This window comes from Sturnus vulgaris, chromosome 1 (genome assembly GCF_052056855.1).
Source record: "Sturnus vulgaris isolate bStuVul1 chromosome 1, bStuVul1.hap1, whole genome shotgun sequence".
NCBI classification, from domain to species: domain Eukaryota; kingdom Metazoa; phylum Chordata; class Aves; order Passeriformes; family Sturnidae; genus Sturnus; species Sturnus vulgaris.
In genome coordinates this window covers 124,412,162-124,431,347 of record NC_142243.1, presented here as the reverse complement: position 1 = coordinate 124,431,347, position 19,186 = coordinate 124,412,162, and the positions used below count along the sequence as shown (strand labels likewise).

General features: G+C 43.3%; 1 protein-coding gene across 1 annotated transcript; it reads left to right on the top strand.

Moving 5' to 3' along the window:
* The first annotated feature begins 10,831 nt into the window (after positions 1-10,831).
* MSC (musculin) lies at positions 10,832-13,099 on the top strand. The gene is made up of 2 exons (XM_014883501.2): positions 10,832-11,353; positions 12,062-13,099. Exons 1-2 carry the CDS (start codon positions 10,832-10,834, stop codon positions 12,146-12,148), a joined length of 609 nt encoding a protein of 202 aa, XP_014738987.1. The 3' UTR covers positions 12,149-13,099.
* Positions 13,100-19,186: the final 6,087 nt, after the last annotated feature.

Genomic DNA, 19,186 nt, shown 5'->3' with positions numbered 1-19,186 from the left:
AATTCAGAGTGACTGAAGGTGCTGAGAACAAACTTATATACACAATGAAGGATAGTTAACCACTTGCTTTGTATCTAGATGAGCCTCGAGAAGTAAGCTTATTTCCAGCTTACTTGTATATCAGAAGCATTTGAAAGGGGGTAGCCAGAAGATTTTTTGATTCTGACATCCCTTGATGGCCTACACAAAAGTGATACACTTTTTATAGAATACTAGTGGCTGACAGCTTTGTACAGGAAAAATGAATAAGTGATTGTACATACAGAACTAATGGATTTTCAACTGTTTTCCTGCAGAGCTAGAATGCTTACATGCTTTGGAGTCAAGACTTTGGGTTATCTGGTGCAGGGCCAGGAGTTGGACTCGATGATCCTGTGGGTATTTCATTCTATGTTTCTATGGTTCCATATCATAAAAGATCAATTACAGGCAGTTCAGATGTCCCCATTGTATAGAAAAGTACTAGTTTCAAAAATTGACTTTTTTCCTGACCTTCTCTAAAAACCCATAAGCTAGCCAGACAATTGAGCAAAAATGTTTCTATTTTTGCTTGATTTAAATAACCCCTTTTTACAGCAACAAAGCACCCAAAATATTCCAGTGCTTACTGATGATTGATAACAATAAAATCTCTGTGATGGAAGTTCAATTATAGGTGTCTCCAGGGAGAGAAAACTGGTACACTAAATCCTTGAAACCTGTTATCTAGAAACAAGGGGTTAGTCAACGGCAACAAAACTAGTAAAATAAAGGAATTTTTGTTAAATTTAAAGAAATAAATTCTCTGCAGTCCTGATTGCAATAGTAAAAAAAAGATGAGTAAATATTTCAGTAATGGGAGTGGAATCTTCAATGTATACAGAAAATTCTTGGCTGATACTAGTTAAAATGGTGAAAGGGACTATGCAAACCAGCATAAGATCTTTTCATGATTTCAGAGTAAGACATAAACTGTACATAGGGAAATTAATTATTTTACAAAAAGTTCATGGAGTAATTTCCCATGCTAAAGACACTACAGGGAAATTATCCAAACAGTTGGTCATCTTGAAATTCTGTTGCAGGTCATTCCCTTTCACTGTAGCGTCTTTCCAGAATTTTCTTATAGTGCTTTGTGTCTTCCTTGAAAAAGTGGGTAAATGCAGAGGTGGAGGTAATTATAATGCCAGTCTAGGTACACAGTGCTGTTCTCTCTTGCTTTTCAGATGGCAAAAAATGTATTCTGCCAAGCTTGATGTTAATGGTAAAGGATTAGAACCCAGACAACTGTGTGATCAGACTCAGCCAGCATGGGTATATGAAAGGCAGGTCCTGCTTGACCAACCTGATCTCCTTCTATGACAAAGTGAGCCAAGTTAGTGAATGAGAAGAAGGCTGTGGACATCTTTTACCTGGGCTTCAGTAAAGCCTTTGACACCATTACCCACAGCATTCTCCTGGAGAAGCTGGCAACCCATGTCTTGGATGAGTGTACTTGTTCACTGGGTAAAAAACTGGCTGGATAGACAGGCCAGAGAGGTGGGGAATGGAGTTGCATCCAGCTGGTCACCATGGTTCCCCAGGGCTCAGTATCAGGGCCAGCCCTGTTTAATACCTTTTCAGTGATGCAGATGAGGAGATCGAGGGCACTCTCAGTCACTTTGCCCAGAAGTTTTCAGATGCTCTGGCCCAAGTGAGATGAGAGTATTGATCTACTAGAGAGCAGGAAGGCTCTACAGGGGGTTCTGGATGGATGATGGACCAAGGCCAGTTGCATGAGGTTGACAAAGCCAAGTGCCAGTTCCAGCCCCTGGATGACAACAACCCCCTGCAGTGCTACAGGCTTGAGGCAGAGTTCCTGGAAAACTACCCAGCAGAAAAGGACATGAGAGTGCTGGTTGACAGCTGGCTGAACATCAGCCAGCTTGTGCCCAGGTGGCCAAGAAAGCCAGTGGCATCCTGGCTCGGATTAACAATAGCGTGGCCAGCAGAACCAGGGCAGTGATTGTCCCCCTGTACCCAGCACTGGTGAAGCCACACCTCAGATACTGTGTGTGGTTTGGGGTCCCTCACTACATGGCAGACTTGGAGACACTGGAGTGTGTCCAGAAGCTGGTGGAGGGTCTGGAGCACAAGTCCTGTGAGGAGCAGCTGAGGTAACTAGGGTTGTTTAGCATGAAGAAATGAAGGGTCAGGGGAGACATTTTCTACCAGAAAGGAGGTCATAGCCAGATGGGGCTCAGTCTCTTTTCCCAAGTAACAAGTGATAAAACAAGAGGAAATGGCCTCAAGTTGCACCAGAGGAGGTTTAGACTGGATATTAGGGAACATTTAAAGGGTTAGCAAGCATTGGAACAGGCTGCCCAGGGAAGTGGTTGAGTAACCAGTCCTGAAGGTATTTAAAAGAGGCGTAGACGTGATGCTTAGTGGTGGACTTGGCAGTGCTACATTAATAGCTGAACTTAATGGAATTAAAGGCATTTTCCAAACTAAATGATCCTATGACTTCTGTCCCAGATCACAGCTCAGATGAGGACTCAACAACCATCTGTCAGTTTGTACTCTGTCCAGAGCTGAATGTGACCACTCCACTGCCCCAATCCCAACCCAATAATCATAGAAAATAGGGCACACAGGATTTACTATGTACACTCAATGCAGACAGCACAGTCTGCACATATGGTTAAATGTATTCTGCAGTAGTCTGAGTCTCCTATGAGCTTCTTAATCCACTCTTACTCTGCTCTTAAGTTAATGAAATTTGTCACCCCATGTATTTAATTAGGCTTTGCTGCAGAATGCTGGGACAGTAAAAGTGGACATAGATTCCAAAGTCAGCTCATGGAAGAAAAATCTATCAGGGTCCATTGCATATAAAAACTAAACTTTTTGCTTGGAAAATTATTGAAACTCAAATTATTGGCTGTGGAGAGGACTATCACCCTGTGCTTGCTCTTTGAATACACTTTTCTAGGCATTTGCTTTTAGCAACTTAGACAGGACTGGATTGAATCGACCCTATGTCTCAATATAATTTTTGTCCTAATTAATTGTCTTCTTAATTTAAAATAATCTTAATTTTTGATGTGCTTAAAAGGCAAGACAGAGGGTGGAATATGTTATCCTCTTCCAAATACTTTATTCTTCCTGAATTTACATTTAAAAGGGTATCATGTATGAAAATGAGCATCATAGCTGCTTGGAAAGAGTGAACAACACCATCTTGGTCAGATAAAATTATTCAGCACAGCAAGAATGGGGTTTATTTATTACATAGCCTGCTCTACTCCAGTTTTGCTGATCATGATAACATTATAGAGACACAACACAAGGAGAGACACGTCACAACCCAAGCTAAGCTTCACCTCTGCTGAAAGGCAAAGTTCTCCCAAGAAAGGTCTTTCTAATCATATTTCCTTCCACTTCAGGCATGATCTCTGTTTCTGCCTGGCACTGCCCAAGCACTGACATCTTGCTCATCTAACGAGCACAGAGAAAGAAATAGATGCCAGTGCAGTATTTCATTAGGCTGCCTTAAGAATGCCTCCCACATTTTGATATTTCATGTAACAAATGTAACAGGTGACATTTTGACCTACAAACTGTAACTCTTGCCACTCACTTCTAACTGAGTTGTGATGCCAAACTTTGAGGTGGCTGAAATCAATTAAGATTAACTGCACCCTAAACAAGGTTTATGTTAATTTATCTACATCTCAAATGCTACACATAGCTAAGTACAAAGACACTAGCTATGTATCTTGGATAAGTGATAATTTGGAGGTAAAGAATGGCAGAACATGCCCCCTTCAATCTTTCTATCACCCTTAAACCACAGTGATTTACGTAAAATCATGTAAAGTATTGGTCTTATGTATGTTGGTCACGACCTTATTCTGCTCACTGTAGTTGGATTTGCTCCAGACAGATGGAAACTATATTTTTTCTTTTAATGTAGGATAAAACTAAAAAGTAAGTTATTTACATATACTTGAAGTGAAACATCCCTTTGAATACTTCTGCACTTATTCCCTGGAAATCATCCATCACTACCACAAGTGACTATTTCTAATTGCAGGGAATTGCAGCCATCATCTATCTTCACCTACATCTTAGTTTGGCACCAGATGAACCTTAACTTGTTAAACCTTTCAGATGTTTTTGATAAAAACAATCTGTTGTTTCACTAAAGGCATCATGAGGTGTCTTTGGACCTGACTTCCAACATTTCTCCTTATGCCAAGGATGTAGGCTTTGCTCCACAGTATGGTACAACAGATATATTTTCCCAAATTAATAAATTATAAAATTAATAGATTAATAAATTATCCATCCAGCCCCTTCCCATTCTGCTATTATATAAATTTAATAATACACAGAGGTTTCCAAACACAAATAATAATCTTTTGAGACTACATAAATCTCTGCAGAATTTGTTTTGTAAGTCCTGTTTCTATTCAGGATGAGTCCTTCACAGGATACTGCTTTGAAGCTTTTATTTTTGAAGTTATACAAGAAACCATACCTGTATCCTTCCTATTGCCTCCGGAAATGCTCTTTTAGATAAGCAAGTTGAGCACTTCAGTTGTCTTTCCACGATATGACGAATAACACCTCTGAATATAATGGTTACACCTTCAAAGGTCTGTTAGTTGGTCTGGTTGTTTTTTTCTGCTAGTCTGGAATGCAAGAGCCTGATTTTTTTTACCACAAAATGATGTCACAGTTTTTTAAAAAGCACTCTTTTCACTGACAGGAGTGTTCAGTGTTTGAATAACTGATTATAGGCATCTGTTTGAGGGGAGAGGTTTATCCACAATCTACTACAAGCCTGGAATCTGATGAACCCACTCAACCTGGTGATCATTCCCCCAAGTACAGCAATAAACATATCTGCTGTATCCATGCCCCACCAGTTCCTCACAGACCTGGAGTCACTCATCCTTCACCTTACTCTTTCATTTTCTGCCAGTAGCAGCCTAATAGTGCAGCCCTTCTTTTATATAGGGTCTATGTGACAAGTGCCCACAGAAGCAGAATGCACAGCAGTAAGATCAGGATCAAGATTGCATCTTAGAAGAGCCATGTCTGTAGAATCTAAAAATCATTGTCAGAACCATGTTATGTCACATATCTCAGATCCAGAATTAACCCAGTAGCGATCAATGTGGTCACTTGCAATTTTATCCATTTAAAATCTAGGTGCATTATAGGTCCACGATTTAAACAGCTGGAAAATTGAATATTATACTCAGATATCCAGTATTCTGTGAGGGGGAACAAAGAACAAAGTGATGCTGTCTCTTACAAGAGGAAAAGCACCCACCCCAATATGGCCAGCACTTGGAGCCTGAGTGCTGGTGAGGTAAGGTGTGGCAGCTGTCCTGCTGGTGTTCAGAAGGCTGCCTTCCATAGCAAATTTTTTCCCTAGAGAAAATAAGGAATAACTTCACCAACAACTGAACTGCTGTGACTTCAGTCTGCATGCCTTGTGTGCCCTTCTACTGTTAATGACGTGATGCCAGAGTGACGGAGTTCTCTTTGACTCTGGATAATTGTGGGCAGTGTTTTTCCTCCGGCTGCCCCCAAAGTGGTCTCACCGGCTGTGTGCCCCCGGCTGAGAGCCCCCACTGCCTTCACCAGCGGCTCCGAGGGCAGCCGCACTCCTCCTCTGCTCTGCTGCAGCCCTGCCAACAGCGAGCGTGCTGGAGCGTTCAAGTATAATGAAGTGCTGTGCTGGTGTTATCTCTCCCCATCTCTTCCGTCTTGCTCTGGTGGGCTTCCCTCTCTGAGTGAAACACAAGGAGGAGACTAACACAGTGTTTCCTCTTGCCTGATGTTTGCTTGTTATTCCAGCTAATTTGCTCCAAGAGAAGAAATAAACCCGACTTGAAACAGCATGGTTAATTCTGATCCTTTTAGACCAATTGCATATCTCCTGGCACCATTAAAAAAATAGGATTAATGAAAAATTACTTTTCTCTCTCTGTCTTTTTTTTTTTTTTTTTTTTTTTTTTTAATTAAAGGAACCTCCCGCCTCCCCCTCTTCAATCCTCTTCCTCCCCCCGACTGATTGACAAAGTGAACAGAATCCGTGTTCTCACACCAATGGGTATCTATTACATGAGAACTTTCTTCTGGCGCCAGGAGGTATTTAGAAAGTTTGCCTGGCTATTCCACAGGGGAAATCCTGCTGAAAGTTGGGGGTACCTGAGCAAAATTCACTGCTGGCCAAAATCCGGGCAAAGCAGCGATCACACTCCCTAATGTCTCGTTAGGGTTTTTGCCCTAGAAATTCCGGGGAGAAGAAGCAACTAACAGGCAGCGGTTTCTTTCCTAGGGGACGATGTGCTCATCTCGTGCTGCGGGGCGGGATCTCCTTCGGGTCAATTAATGGCTCGAAGGACAAACATGTGGGGGTGTTTGTTTGTTTGTTTGTTTGTTTAGTGGGGTTTTGGTTGGTTCGTTGAGTTGGGGGTTTTGACGGTGGAAGAGTTGTTTCTCTGTCTTTTTGGTTTTAAATTTAAAAGCATGTCCCCGCTTATGCTGAGCGAGAAGCACGAACCCTCGCCACAGCCCAGGCGGTAAAACCAGCCCCGCAGCCGTCGACGCAGGACACCAGTGACTCACTTCAGTCCTGCAACCCCCTCCGGCCGGGTTTTCCTGCTGGAGCCGAGGGTTTTTTCCGCCGGGCAGAGAAGCCCCCGATGGGAAGGGAGAGCACTGCCCACCCCTGCACCTGGAGACCGCCCCGCCGGCTCTTGGGAAGAGAAACGGGACAGCCCCAGCTCGCAGGGAGCGAGGAGAGGGGCGGAGAGGAGGAGTTTAACCTCGGTTTGTAGTCCCGTCACCAGGTGAATCATCGAGCATGTCCCTTGATGGCAAGGTTTGCTCTCGCTAGGCAAAATAATTTCTAGTAAATACTTTTTTTTTTGTTTTCCTTCCAGGGGTTCATTTATCATCTCCTGTTTGCTTTATTTGACATGGCTTGACCCATAGAGTAGTATTTGATTTTGTTATATGATGGAAAGCCACTTTAAGGAAAGTCCATCCTGTTCCTAAGACACACACACTCATTTCTAGTAATTCCTCGGTTTCTGCCTTCTCCCCTGATGATTTCAGGATCCCCTGGGCTAGCTCACACGGAGTATCCCCAGAGAGGCGGCTGCCAGGGTTCCAGGACATGGGGCACCACGGCGCTGTCATCTTAGTAAAACGACAAAAAAACCAAGGGAATACTTTAATGGTGCCTCGAGCCCTGCTAGACCTCTGGCTAAGGACAGGGTACCCGGGGCACTGGCTGTAGCAAAGACCATTCAGGTACAGGCGTTTTAAGTGGAGGCAAGATTGTTAAGGGAATGAGAGACAATCACACATTTTTCCCTTCCTTCATTCGGTGCCTTTACCGGGGAATCTGGGCTAAGCAGAGTCGTCTTTGCTCTAAGTGGCATTAAGCAAGGGTTATAATTCATCCACCTGCTTTTCCTACTAGACTAGCCATCTCCATCATCCATCACTTCGTGGCAGAAGTCTTGCACGCCCTTCACACAGCCTGGATGTGTGCTGTAAACGCTTGTGAAGAGATGAAGACGAACATATTTGTCAGATGCTTTGTCAAGGCATCCCGCCTTTCTCATCACCGCGGGAAAAATGAATAAGAAAACCCTCATCACATTTAGGTTTTTCTGAGAAAGTAATAGCGCACTTCAGATGGGGCGAACTCGGCAACTCTGCTGAGTTCGAGGAAAGGACAAATGCCAAAACACTTTATCGAGAACACATCATCTCCCTCCTCCACCCTGCTTTGTCGCTGCCAACATCCCAGAGGGGGAAAACCACGGGGCTTTTAGCAGTTCGCCCTCCTATTCTCGGAGATGACCCGCGTTTTACAGACTTGGTCTCCGGTCATTTTTTCTCTTTTGTTTTTCGCTGTAATTTATTCTGAAACTTAAGGAAGGAAATGAGAGGGTTATACCCCCTATGCCTCATCCCAGGCACCCGCCGGGTTGTTAGGGCCGCGCTTTTGTCGCGGGGGCGGCGGCTCCCGGGCACAGGCGCCTCCCGGCCTGTCCGGGGATGTTCTCCGTCCTCGCTGGTCCTTGGCTGCGACACGAAACACCCTCACTTGTCGCAAAAAGTCAGGAAGAGATCTGGTTTTCGTAGACTCCTCTTTGCTTGGTTGTATTTATTTACCTAAATACCTGGTGGAAGAGTGGAAGGAAAAATCCCACTCCGTCCCAGTGATCCTACCCAATTCAGGGATCCCCCCTTGGCGGAGAAAAACTGATTTTTGTGTCCTCAGGGCCAACAACGGTGGCAGAGACAAAGCTCCTTGGGAAAGGCAGTCTCTGCAGCTTCTTCCCATGCAGGAGCTGTTCTAGCTGCTGTTCCAATCCCTTTACACACACACACACACCGGACTTTGCAAGCCCAGGCTGCCCCTGCACCTCGCCCAATGTGCAGACCGTGAAACAGGGAAGGACGCCGACCTCGGATTTCGGGCACAGTTCGTGCTTTTACCTTTTAACGGAGAAAGGGAAAAGGGACTGCACCTGATAACGGTAAAGCATCAAATGCTGCCTTGATAGACCAGGGGCTTTCCCTACTCAGCTCACAGAGATCATAAGGGATCAAAGTCTTGACAAATGGAACCATGATGTAATGCCCCGGCCCCATCAAAGACTTTATCCTGAAAATGATATCCTCGTCAGGGTCGCAGAAATTAGCGGTTTGATAGATGTGAGAGGAGTCAGGTCTGCTCGGTTACACTGGGTGTAAATCCGAAGTAAGCCCTGACTTCAGATTTACTCCACTGCATTTCCCATTTCCTTTACTAACCAAGAAGTAGGCAAAGACAATCTGAAAATTTGGCTCCTCTTCCTGCCCCCAGTCCTTTCATTAAATGAGTCAAGGTGTCCATTATGGGTTGCCTTTAACCCGCCGAAGCAGAGGTAGGCAGGAAAGGTGAGGTTTGGTACTGTGGCTTTTAAGACTGGGTACCATTTTCTTCTCTGCTTAAAGAAATTCAGTACTTTCTTCCATTAATCTCTAGCAGGGAAAGCGTTCAGCCCGCACCTGTATAAACAACCCAGATGGGGGGATAAAGTAAACCTATATCTCTTCCTCTGCTGTATCTATATGTACTTATATACATATATATATACGGATAATGCAGTCTAACTGAGGAGGAAGAGCAACCCCCAAGTCCAGCGTGCTGCCCTTTCACCGTGCAGCGTGTGGGACCCAGCCTGAGCATCAATGTTAGTGTCAAACCAAGTTCAAGAGATCCAGTTGCAAGATCAGCTGCCTATATAGGTGGTTCAAGAAATGTCAAGTTTCACTTGGAAAGGCTGCCATTAAAACCGGCTGTGATGTGGTTCTAGCCCCAGCGGGTGAAGTCGGGGTTTGCACAGCGTTAAGTGGCCTCAGCGAGCCCGCAATAGCTGGCGGGGAGGGGAGCAAATCTCTGGGTCCAAAGGTGGCCGGCGGTGCCGGGAAAGTTGCGTGGCAGCAGCCGGGAAGGTTCCGCTCGGTCGGGAGAGAAATGGAAGAGAAAAACCGTGAACAGAAATTGCGGGGCAAGATCTTTCCACCTGCTGTAGTCATTAGGTTTCTTTCTGAGAACTGCATTTTTATTCTGGTTAATCATATCCAAGTTGTGAAAGCCAGTAAGGAACCAAATGCTAGTTCATAATGTGAAAAAGGGAGGGTTTTGGGCAGGTGGGAGGGATACAAGTTGATGGCTGATTTTTTTTTAAATTTTATTTATACCTCTGTTGAACTTGTATGTCAGCATTTCCATTGAATGCGGGGTCCTCCATTCACCCGTGGACTCTATAATAAAAATTGAACTACAAAATTTGTTTAAAAAATCTGCGAGCAGCTCGAAAAGCTGTCTCGTTTATTTTGCTCTGTGACAGAGAGGTGTACACAGTCCATTTAATGGGTTTTAATTAATTGCTCTGAGGAGGGAGAAACCCTCGGACAAGTTACTGTCTTGAGCTTCACCCGAAACTAAGGACATTATCAAACCACAGTACGCACGTTCCCAGAGACTTTATGCACTGCTCCCCTCACACCGCACACCCAGCCCCCGGTGCCGTGCCTCCTGCTGCCTCCGCCCGCCCCGGCGGGGACACCGGGACCGCACAGCCGCTTCCCGAAGCGGGGCAGGCAGGGGAAGAGCCAAGCGCGCTGGGGCCACGTCCTGCCGCACCACTCGGCTGCACCGGGGTCCATACATCGGGAAAATACCATGCCCTCGAAGGAAGGGCAAGAGAAAGACCGAGTGTTGGTGGGCTGGGAACAGAGTCCCGAGTCGCGCTTAGCCCTTAGACACAGGGAGCGGTGCGCTCCTCCCTGCGCAAACACTGGCGGGACCAGCCCTGGATATTTTACGTTCTCCGAGGAGAGAAGAAAGGTCTGCCCAATGGGAAAAGGCGTGATACCCAAGAGCACACACATACACGGAGACATCCCGCGTGTACCCCCACCCGCGCGTGTGTGCCCCCACACAGGGTCAGGGTCAGGGTCTGGCTCTGCGCTCCGCCGCACCAGCCCCGCCGCGAACCGCGGGCCAGCGGCAGAGGCACCGCCCCCGGCGCGGGGCTCCGCAGGGCCCGACCCCCGCCCCGCGCCCCTCTCCTCCCCTCCGCCTGGCAGATGGTTCGCTCCGGGGACACCCGATATATAGCGCTGTCAAGGGGCGCATCCCCCCTCCGCGCCCCCCCGCGCCCCCGCCCCGGCACGGACTCTCCGCGGCGGGGCCGCCCCGCTCTGGGCCGACTCGGCTCGGCCGTCCGCCCCCGCCTGCCTGCCGCGCTGCCCGCCTCCCCGCCGCCCGCCCGGGGCCATGTCCACGGGCTCCGCGAGCGAGGCGGAGGAGCTGCCCGAGATGGACCTGCGGGCGCTGCAGCTGGACTACCCGCCGCCGCCGGCCAAGCGCCAGCCCCGCGGCGAGCTCTACCCCTCGGGGGACAACTCCTCGGCGGCGGAGGAGGAGGAAGAGGAGGAAGAAGAGGAGGAAGAGGACGGCGAGGGCAGCTGCGCGGCGGGGCCGGCGGGCAGCGGCTGCAAGAGGAAACGGGCGCGGGGCGGCGGCCCCGGGGGCAAGAAGGCGGCGTCGGGGCCGCGGGGGCCGCCGCCCGAGGGGAAGCAGTCCCAGCGCAACGCGGCCAACGCGCGGGAGCGGGCGCGGATGCGGGTGCTGAGCAAGGCGTTCTCCCGGCTGAAGACGAGCCTGCCCTGGGTGCCGCCCGACACCAAGCTCTCCAAGCTGGACACGCTGCGCCTGGCGTCCAGCTACATCGCCCACCTCCGGCAGCTGCTGCAGGAGGACCGCTACGAGAACGGCTACGTCCATCCCGTCAACCTGGTACGGCGCGGGGGGCGGGCGGGATGCGGCGAGGGGCACCCGCGGGGAATCCCCGGTCACCGCCCGGGGCAGCCCGCGGGGCCGGTGCCCCGGGCAGGGTGGCAGCGCTCAGGCCGTGCTCGCCCTGGAAGGAGCGGAGGGGCAAATCCCCTCGCACCGTGGGCGACTCCGGGGCCGCGCTTGGCCTTCGGTGATGGCGGGTGTGTCAGTCCTGGGGAGTCGGAATAGGGACCCTAAAGATTACATTCCTCGGGCATTAGGCAAGCTTAGTGTCCGAAAAAGGAGTAACTCGGTCAGCGGGCTGGCCTGCAGCACAAGCAAAGCGTCATGAGTTCATCGGTGCAAAATTAAACGCCCGATGGGTAAAACGTTTTCTTATATATAGCAGTGTGGTTGTTTTGGAATAGTTAATATTCTTTTTATTTATAAATTACTTAAAGAGTTTCAAAGCTAGAGAAACGTTGCAATTTGGATGTGAGCGCTGTTGCTGACTATTGCAGACCTTCTGTGGAGCATTTAATTATAATGAAAAACGTAATGAAAATATTTGTTAGAGGAACTCAGCTCTCTGTGCTTCCCACAGGGACTAAAACATGATGACGTGTTTGCAACTGAATCAGAGTTAGACTTCTATCGGTAATAAAGCTCCAGTTTCATACGAGGATAAACTTTCTTTTAATATGAAATACCTTTTTCTTTTGCTTACAGACTTGGCCGTTTGTGGTTTCAGGAAGACCTGACTCTGACACCAAAGAAGTTTCTACTGCCAGCAGATTATGTGGAACTACTGCATAGTCAGACTAAATTGAGGATTTTTTGTTGTTGATCTTTTTTTTTTTTTTTTTTTTTTTTTTAAATGGGTTGGATATTTTTAAGAGCTGTGATTTATCAGCTCAGGACTAGAAGATGGGGCAAAACCCCATCTCTAACAGTGTTAAATCTGCATCCCTCATCATTCTTTCCCCTTAGTGTTCTGAGGGCAGATTATTTAAAGCAGTAAAGAATGGAGGTGGTTGAAATTAGAGGTTTTATGAACTGACTGCAGCAGCTGAAGTCTAAGACTTGGCTTCATCATTCTTACCACTGCCTGAGGACCTGCTGTTCTGAGGCTTTTAAACTAATGGAAGAGGAATATAATGATATAGAATTAACAGCATGGACCAAAATACAATTCTGCAAACTAACCCCAAAGTGTTATTTGTATTGTAAAGCAAAACAGTATTTTAAAGTAGTTTTGAAAGTCAGATAGATTTATAATATATTTTGATGGCTTTTGTATTCATGGGTCTGGTTTACTGCAACTATGCAATTCGTCATACTTTTTTACTTTTGGTCCCTGTGATCAGTTTTCTTAAAAATGTGTAAGTGGACACATTCTGCTATGACCCATTGGAATGAAAGTAATTCCTTTGGTTATGTCTTGAAGTGCCACAAATAAGAATGTGGGACTATCCTTAGAAATGTGCCTTAATCTGGAAGAGAATTCTGCTTACTGGAAGGCCAGGGTCCATGTGTTGTAAAGAATGTGTTTGTATGATGCTGCAAAATAACAAGAATTCGCAGTGTTTTAAATATTTTTACTGTACTGTTATGCTTATCATTGAGAAGTTTACTATCAAATGAGTTAGTGTGTCATTTCCTTACAGATTCAAACGTTGTAATAAAAGAGGATGCCATCAAATAAGTTGCAAATGTAAATAACTCTATTTTTTTATAAATGACATTAAAATCTTGGACTTACTGGTACTGTGATAGTGTGTGGCTGTATCCATATGCAAGCGTCTTTGTAATGCATATTCTTGTAACCCACTTTTGTAAACACAGTTATCTTCCTCATCCCTTGAGAGCAGATACATCCCCAGCAAGTTTCAGATAAGAACACTTTCACCCCAAACAACTCATTCGAGGTGCAGTACTATATCAATCAGCAGGGATGGCCAAGTTTTAACAACTTACAGAATCCTCCGTAATATTCTCTTCTGTGAAGCAGAATAATAAATAAATGCAGATTAAGAAATCAATGTCATTTAGTGTAATAGTTCCTTTTGCTGTTCTTTGGCATTTCCATCTGTAATGTGTTTTGCTTATATCTGTATTTTTGCAGTGGGAAAATCAGAGTTTTCCTAGTTGAAAACAGAATTTTCTTGTTTTAAGATTAAAAATCCTGAGATAAGATTTTATTTTTTCTCAAAATATTTTATAAGCAGTTTACTCATAGTAAGGGAGAAAATTAAATTGCTTTGGAGAAGAAAAAGCCACCTCTTACTAATATAAGCAGTGAGGAGGAAGAAACATTTGTTTAACAAGAAGCAGTTTACTCTAATTTGTTGTCAGGTTACCCTATGCCATGGATTTCTGTTTTGAAATACTGCATAGAAGACCAAATCTGACTATTGGTAGAATCCTGCAAGTAGGTAAACTGCAGAAAATTGGTTTTCTTCTTATGAAATGTAAAATAACCCAGAGACACTGCAAAATAAAATGAAAGCATAGTCCAGGATCTGATGAAAGTGCTGGTTTTAGTGATTTGGGGGCAAGTTGTACAGAGACCATAATATAATTTAACTTTCATTCTTTTCCAGAGAAAGTCTATGAAGGAAGAGGGCTATCCTAATTTGCAGTTAATGTAGCTGAGGTGGGACTCCACCTCAATTCTTCTAGGAAGCTTTATAAAAAGAAAAGAACATAAACAATAAAGCAAAAGCGAAGGATCTTTAGGAAGGCATAAGATATGAGGAAATTCAACCAATGTTTATCTGAACCCTAAGAAAAGGATTATTCAGCAGTTTAACTAAGGTACTACTTGAGATAATCTCAGTTGTGATACTTAGCTGATTTTGGCCTTGATCCCAGCTGTAATTGGTTAATGACTCTAGGAGATCAGAAAAATAAGGAAAGCTGGAGAAATTTAAATAGTATAGAAAGGTCTGTGCAGAGTGATGGAAAAAATATTCAGTGTATATTCCCAAATATGAAGTGGTTAGGTTAAGTAAATACAGTAGATCAAAACTGGGGGTGAGGAGTGTGACATGAAGAAAAACATAGGATTGCTTTCACCCATGCACCACACTGCATGCTCTCAAGTACATTTTTCTTTGTGGCTGCATAATAAATAGAAATACTTTCTTTGTAAACTAATGAATGCACTTACTGCATTTGTTACAGTAACAGACATATCCATATGGTGGTGGTGTCCCAACAGACTGTCAGTGGTTTTAGAACAGAAGTAAACAGTGGCCATTTCAGATCAAAATCTGGAGAGAAAATGACAGCTTTTAGATACTGAACAAGACCCAGTTTTTTCTTTTACATACCTCTATACAGAGATATATTTATTAGTGTATACTTATTTCTCTTAATACAGCAATTAGGGATGTTTAGATTTCTCCAATAAGGATCTGATATTTCAAATAATTAATTTTAATCCTTGGGTTCGTAAATTTTTTTTTAAAAAGTAAATTAATCTTCTTCTCTCCCAGTGAGATGCATTATATGATTAGGAAAAAGATCAGGTAATTGAACAGGTTCCCCGTGGGTTTGTCCTGAAATGAAGGCTGCTGTCTTTCCAGGGAAATGCCAGGTAGGTCATATATTCTGGCATTCCTCACCTACAAAGACACACCAAAAATACATGCATGCAGTTTTGAAACGTTTTTTTTAAACTCAGATAAAATCAGATCACTTCTTTACTTTAATGAAGTGAACAAAACATTCTAAAATGCTGTTTTTAAGCATTAACGAATTTCACTGAAAGATAATAAAGGTCCTCCTCTTTTCTTTAATTAAGTTTTTGACAACCTGATACAGTAAATTAATTTCATTTGTAAAGTCTCAATGTTTGGTTTGTCTGGATAGTTACAGAGGTGTGTGGAAAGGAGATTTAAAATGAAAAACTACCTCACATAGCTAGAGCTCATGAGAACAGAAGAAATATATACATTTTTATTAGACTTGGCAAGTTTATGCTTGATGATTTTGAGTTATATTAATGTTCCTTGCACAAGGTAAAAGATGAACCCTTCTTGATCCCATAAAGTTATGCAGAATTTGCTGAAGATGTTTTACAAATAAAATGCCAAATTACCTGCAATTGATATTCAGCCAAAACCTGCTTCATGTGAAATCTGACTGGCAGATTACCTGCATTGACTTCTGGGGCAAACAGTCCATATGTAAAGAGGAAACAATTGCCTCCCAACAATATTTTTATGACTTTAGATTAATACAAATGTCGTGTGGTACTTTGTTTTGTCTCTATTCTATGTGGGAATCTGATGGAGCAGATCATAGCCATCATTAACCTTTCCTTTGTGATGCATGTGTTTGCTTACACAAGAGAAGTATGTCTCTCATATTGAAAATGTTAACACTTCTGAACAAAAGAAACATAGTTTGCACACAAGAAATACCTAAGCCATAATTTTCCCTCTCAGTATCTTTATACATGTACTATTTAAAGAACTCTCAGATACGCTAAGGATTCTGAGTAAAAATTTGATTTTTTTGGCTAAGTGAAGGTGACTATGGTGAAGGTACAGTTGCCATAGGGGTCTCTGAGGTTAAAGAGAAGGTTGAATAATTTTAAGATCTCAATAAGTATCTGAAAGTAGCTCTGTCTTTCTTTATTGACTCTAAAAGGACCCTAAGAGGACCAACTGCACGATTCAGTTAAATATCAAATGTGTTAGTTAAATATCTAATGTTGGGAGGGATACAGGCAGGTTTAACTTTATATGAGCCAAAGAAGCTGAAAAGAAGGAAGAAGGGGGATTTAAAGCCACCCAACAATACAAGCCTATAGTAACATTTTAAGCAAATAATACATACATTATTTGAAAGAAATAACATGGAAAGTTGTCCATTCTAGTAAGCAGTAGTCACTTCTCCACAAATAATTAATTCTACATAATAGTGAATTTGCACTTGGTATGGCAGGGCAGGTTCTCACCAAGATTTGTTTCAGTTATGCCTAAGAATTAGGTTCCACCTCTGGACAGAGTTTATCACACTCCAGCTGAAAGATATGTACACAAATATTCTCTTCAGTGCACAGAGGACAGATGCTGGGCTGTCTTGCAGATCCTAAATACCTATATCCATAATTTTATTATATTCTGACAAGAGGGCTTAGGGATGAGTTGCTACATTATGCAGAAACTTGTTCTATCACAGTGCAGGCTAGTTAGGATTCAGGTACTAAGAAGGAATGGGTCTCAGTATTTTCCTTGGCTCTGAAAAATGTTTAAATGCAAATTAGTAAAAAATAACTAAAAACGCCTTAGTTAGAATGCAGCATGTGGGAATCTTATTAGAGTTAAAATTCCTACAAAAGTTAAGATAGCTGAAAATATTAAAATAGTTACCTATTCAGCAAGTCAAGCAAAACTGAGAACTTGTGGCTGATGTAGAGCTGAGGAAATGCTCCCATAATGTTGGGGTTCTGACAGTCTGAGAGGGCCTGGGACTAGAAATATGTGTAACTAACCTTGGTGTGACTGGAATTTAACAAGCAAAGGAAATTATTCTATCTTTTCATTGCGATGAAACAGTTAAAAATAATTCACATTTCCAGGGTTAAAAATAATTCAGACTGTGACAAGAAAAGCTCTCTATGACAGCAAAGCAGGCAGAGCTGTGAGTCAGAATAATTACAAAACCTAACCCAAATCCAAGCAAACAGGCTGCTCAGCATTTGGGACAAAAAAACCATCAGAATAGCAAAGGACTGCATGACTTTGTAAGTGTTTATGAAGGCGTGTGTAGTGAGCACAGCACATATAAAAGGCATGAAAAGCAGCACTTTATCTTATAGGAATTTTCACAAAAACAACAAGAACAAGATAAATGTGTGGTAATCAAAAAATTAATGTATCACTTTTTAATTTTAATTCCAAGTTGCTCTGATTGCAGAAGTTACCTTACCATTAGCACCTCAAATCCCATAGTCAGTTACAGATAAGAAATAAATGTAGGCATGACTGTTCATGGAAAATTGGGATTGGAACAGCACAAGCAATTATTGTCTTCTTTAAATTTTGTCCCCTTCAAGGGAAAAAAAAAAAAAAGAGATACATTGCTATTTACTAAGAATCTGAAGTCCTGAAAATGCCTTATAGTCCTGTGTGTGATATTTTCATGCTAGGTATGGATATGCTTGAGACCTCTAAGGCCTATTAAGATAGCTCTGTATAACTATGGAGGTTATAAAAGGTCACCTTGTGTATGCAGGAAGATCTCTGGGGTGCTCAAACCCCAGAATCACAAATTTCAACACAGGAAAAACACACATCACATTTGAGTTGTGCCCAATTCTTGCCCTTTTCATAGGAAAAGGAGCAAAACTTGTGGTGTTTGGGGAAGGATTGAGTAAATGGCATTTTACATGAGAAAAAGAGGGGAAAAAAAAACAAAGAGAAAATTTAACCCTTTTCTGTAGGACCCCTGGATTAAAACTAAGCTGCCAAATTGGTGAAGTTCTGTTCAAAGGAGTAACTGGAGACAGAACCTAACCAACCAAAATGTACAAGTAGACCATTATGAAGAACCACTCCTCAAGAGTAAATTTATCTTCATCCACTAGAAATGAACTGTCAGCTGGAGGTACATGGAGATAAATATACGAAATTCAGCTGTCTGTACAGATATTTGGATTACAAGTTTAGTATTTAAAAGCATTACACTGATGTTATGAAGAATGAACTGAAAACTATCTTGAAAGACACCCCTGAGATGTCTTATCCTGGCTCAGGTGTAACTATGTGTCTTACACAGAATCACACAATTACTGAAATACACTACCCACGTGTGCATAATATGATTTGTACTGAAGCCTTCACTAAACCTGCTCCGTGGAGATGTCACAAGTTAAAAAGAAATGGTGTCCAGAAGCACTCCTGAGTATTGCACCTGCAGGTCTAGGCTGTTGGAGATGTCCCTGCATGGTTTGTGGATTTGGTATGGGATATGTGCCATTCTCCCAAGCACTGCTAAGACATAGTTAATGAGTCAGCAGTGGATAGAGATCACTCACAATACAAAGTAGAAGTCAGAGTATTCTGGAGATTGAGAGTGCACAGTGATAGGCAGCATGCACACAAACTAGACCAGGCCAGGTGACCTCAAAGCCAGAGGACAGTCTTCGCAGAACAGCCCTTCATGCTTAGACACAACCTCTGTATTTTAAATGAAGTCCAGTTCATAGGACCTCCTGTGTTTTATATTTGGTATAGATTTTTCTTGATTTTAGATTCTTTTGGGCAGGGAAGCCCATGTATCCCTTTATTCTTATGTATCTATCACCAAGAAATCTAACATCTGTTACCAAACATCGGAACAAAATGAATGAAAATCCTGACATTACACTGTAGATCTTACTGCTAAAGCTGAATAGAATCCTTAGGATTATAAAATTTCTGTAAGAACATTGAGTGCAACCACTAACCGACCACTGCCATACTGACTACTAAACTTTATCCTCAAGTACCACATCTATATGTTTTTTGAAGACTTCCAGGATTGATGATTCCATCACTTCCCTGAGCAAAATAGGTAGGTGATTTATGTCCAGCTCCCTTGTAATATATGCCCGGTGTGCAAGACAGTGGCAAGTCTAGCAGTGGATTGAAAGACAGCAGATAACTTTTTTTCTGAGTGTAGTTTAACACTAAAATGTCATTGTACATGAGGTATCAAAGCAATATAACAATCCCTATTTCCTCTTCCAGGTTTTCGGTGTGTGTCTCAAGTACTAAATATTAAATAAACCCTTTTAATTTTTTCACTTCTCAGTTATGCCTTCACACTGTCGTTATTGTAAAGCCGAAAAAAAGCTCT

What these genes read in the sequence shown, in the direction of transcription:
- MSC (XM_014883501.2), top strand. Translation starts at nt 10,832, where the DNA reads ATGTCCACGGGCTCCGCGAGCGAGGCGGAGGAGCTGCCCGAGATGGAC. An exon ending in ACGTCCATCCCGTCAACCTG is followed by an intron (nt 11,354 to 12,061) that starts GTACGGCGCGGG and finishes TTTTGCTTACAG; the next exon opens with ACTTGGCCGTTTGTGGTTTC.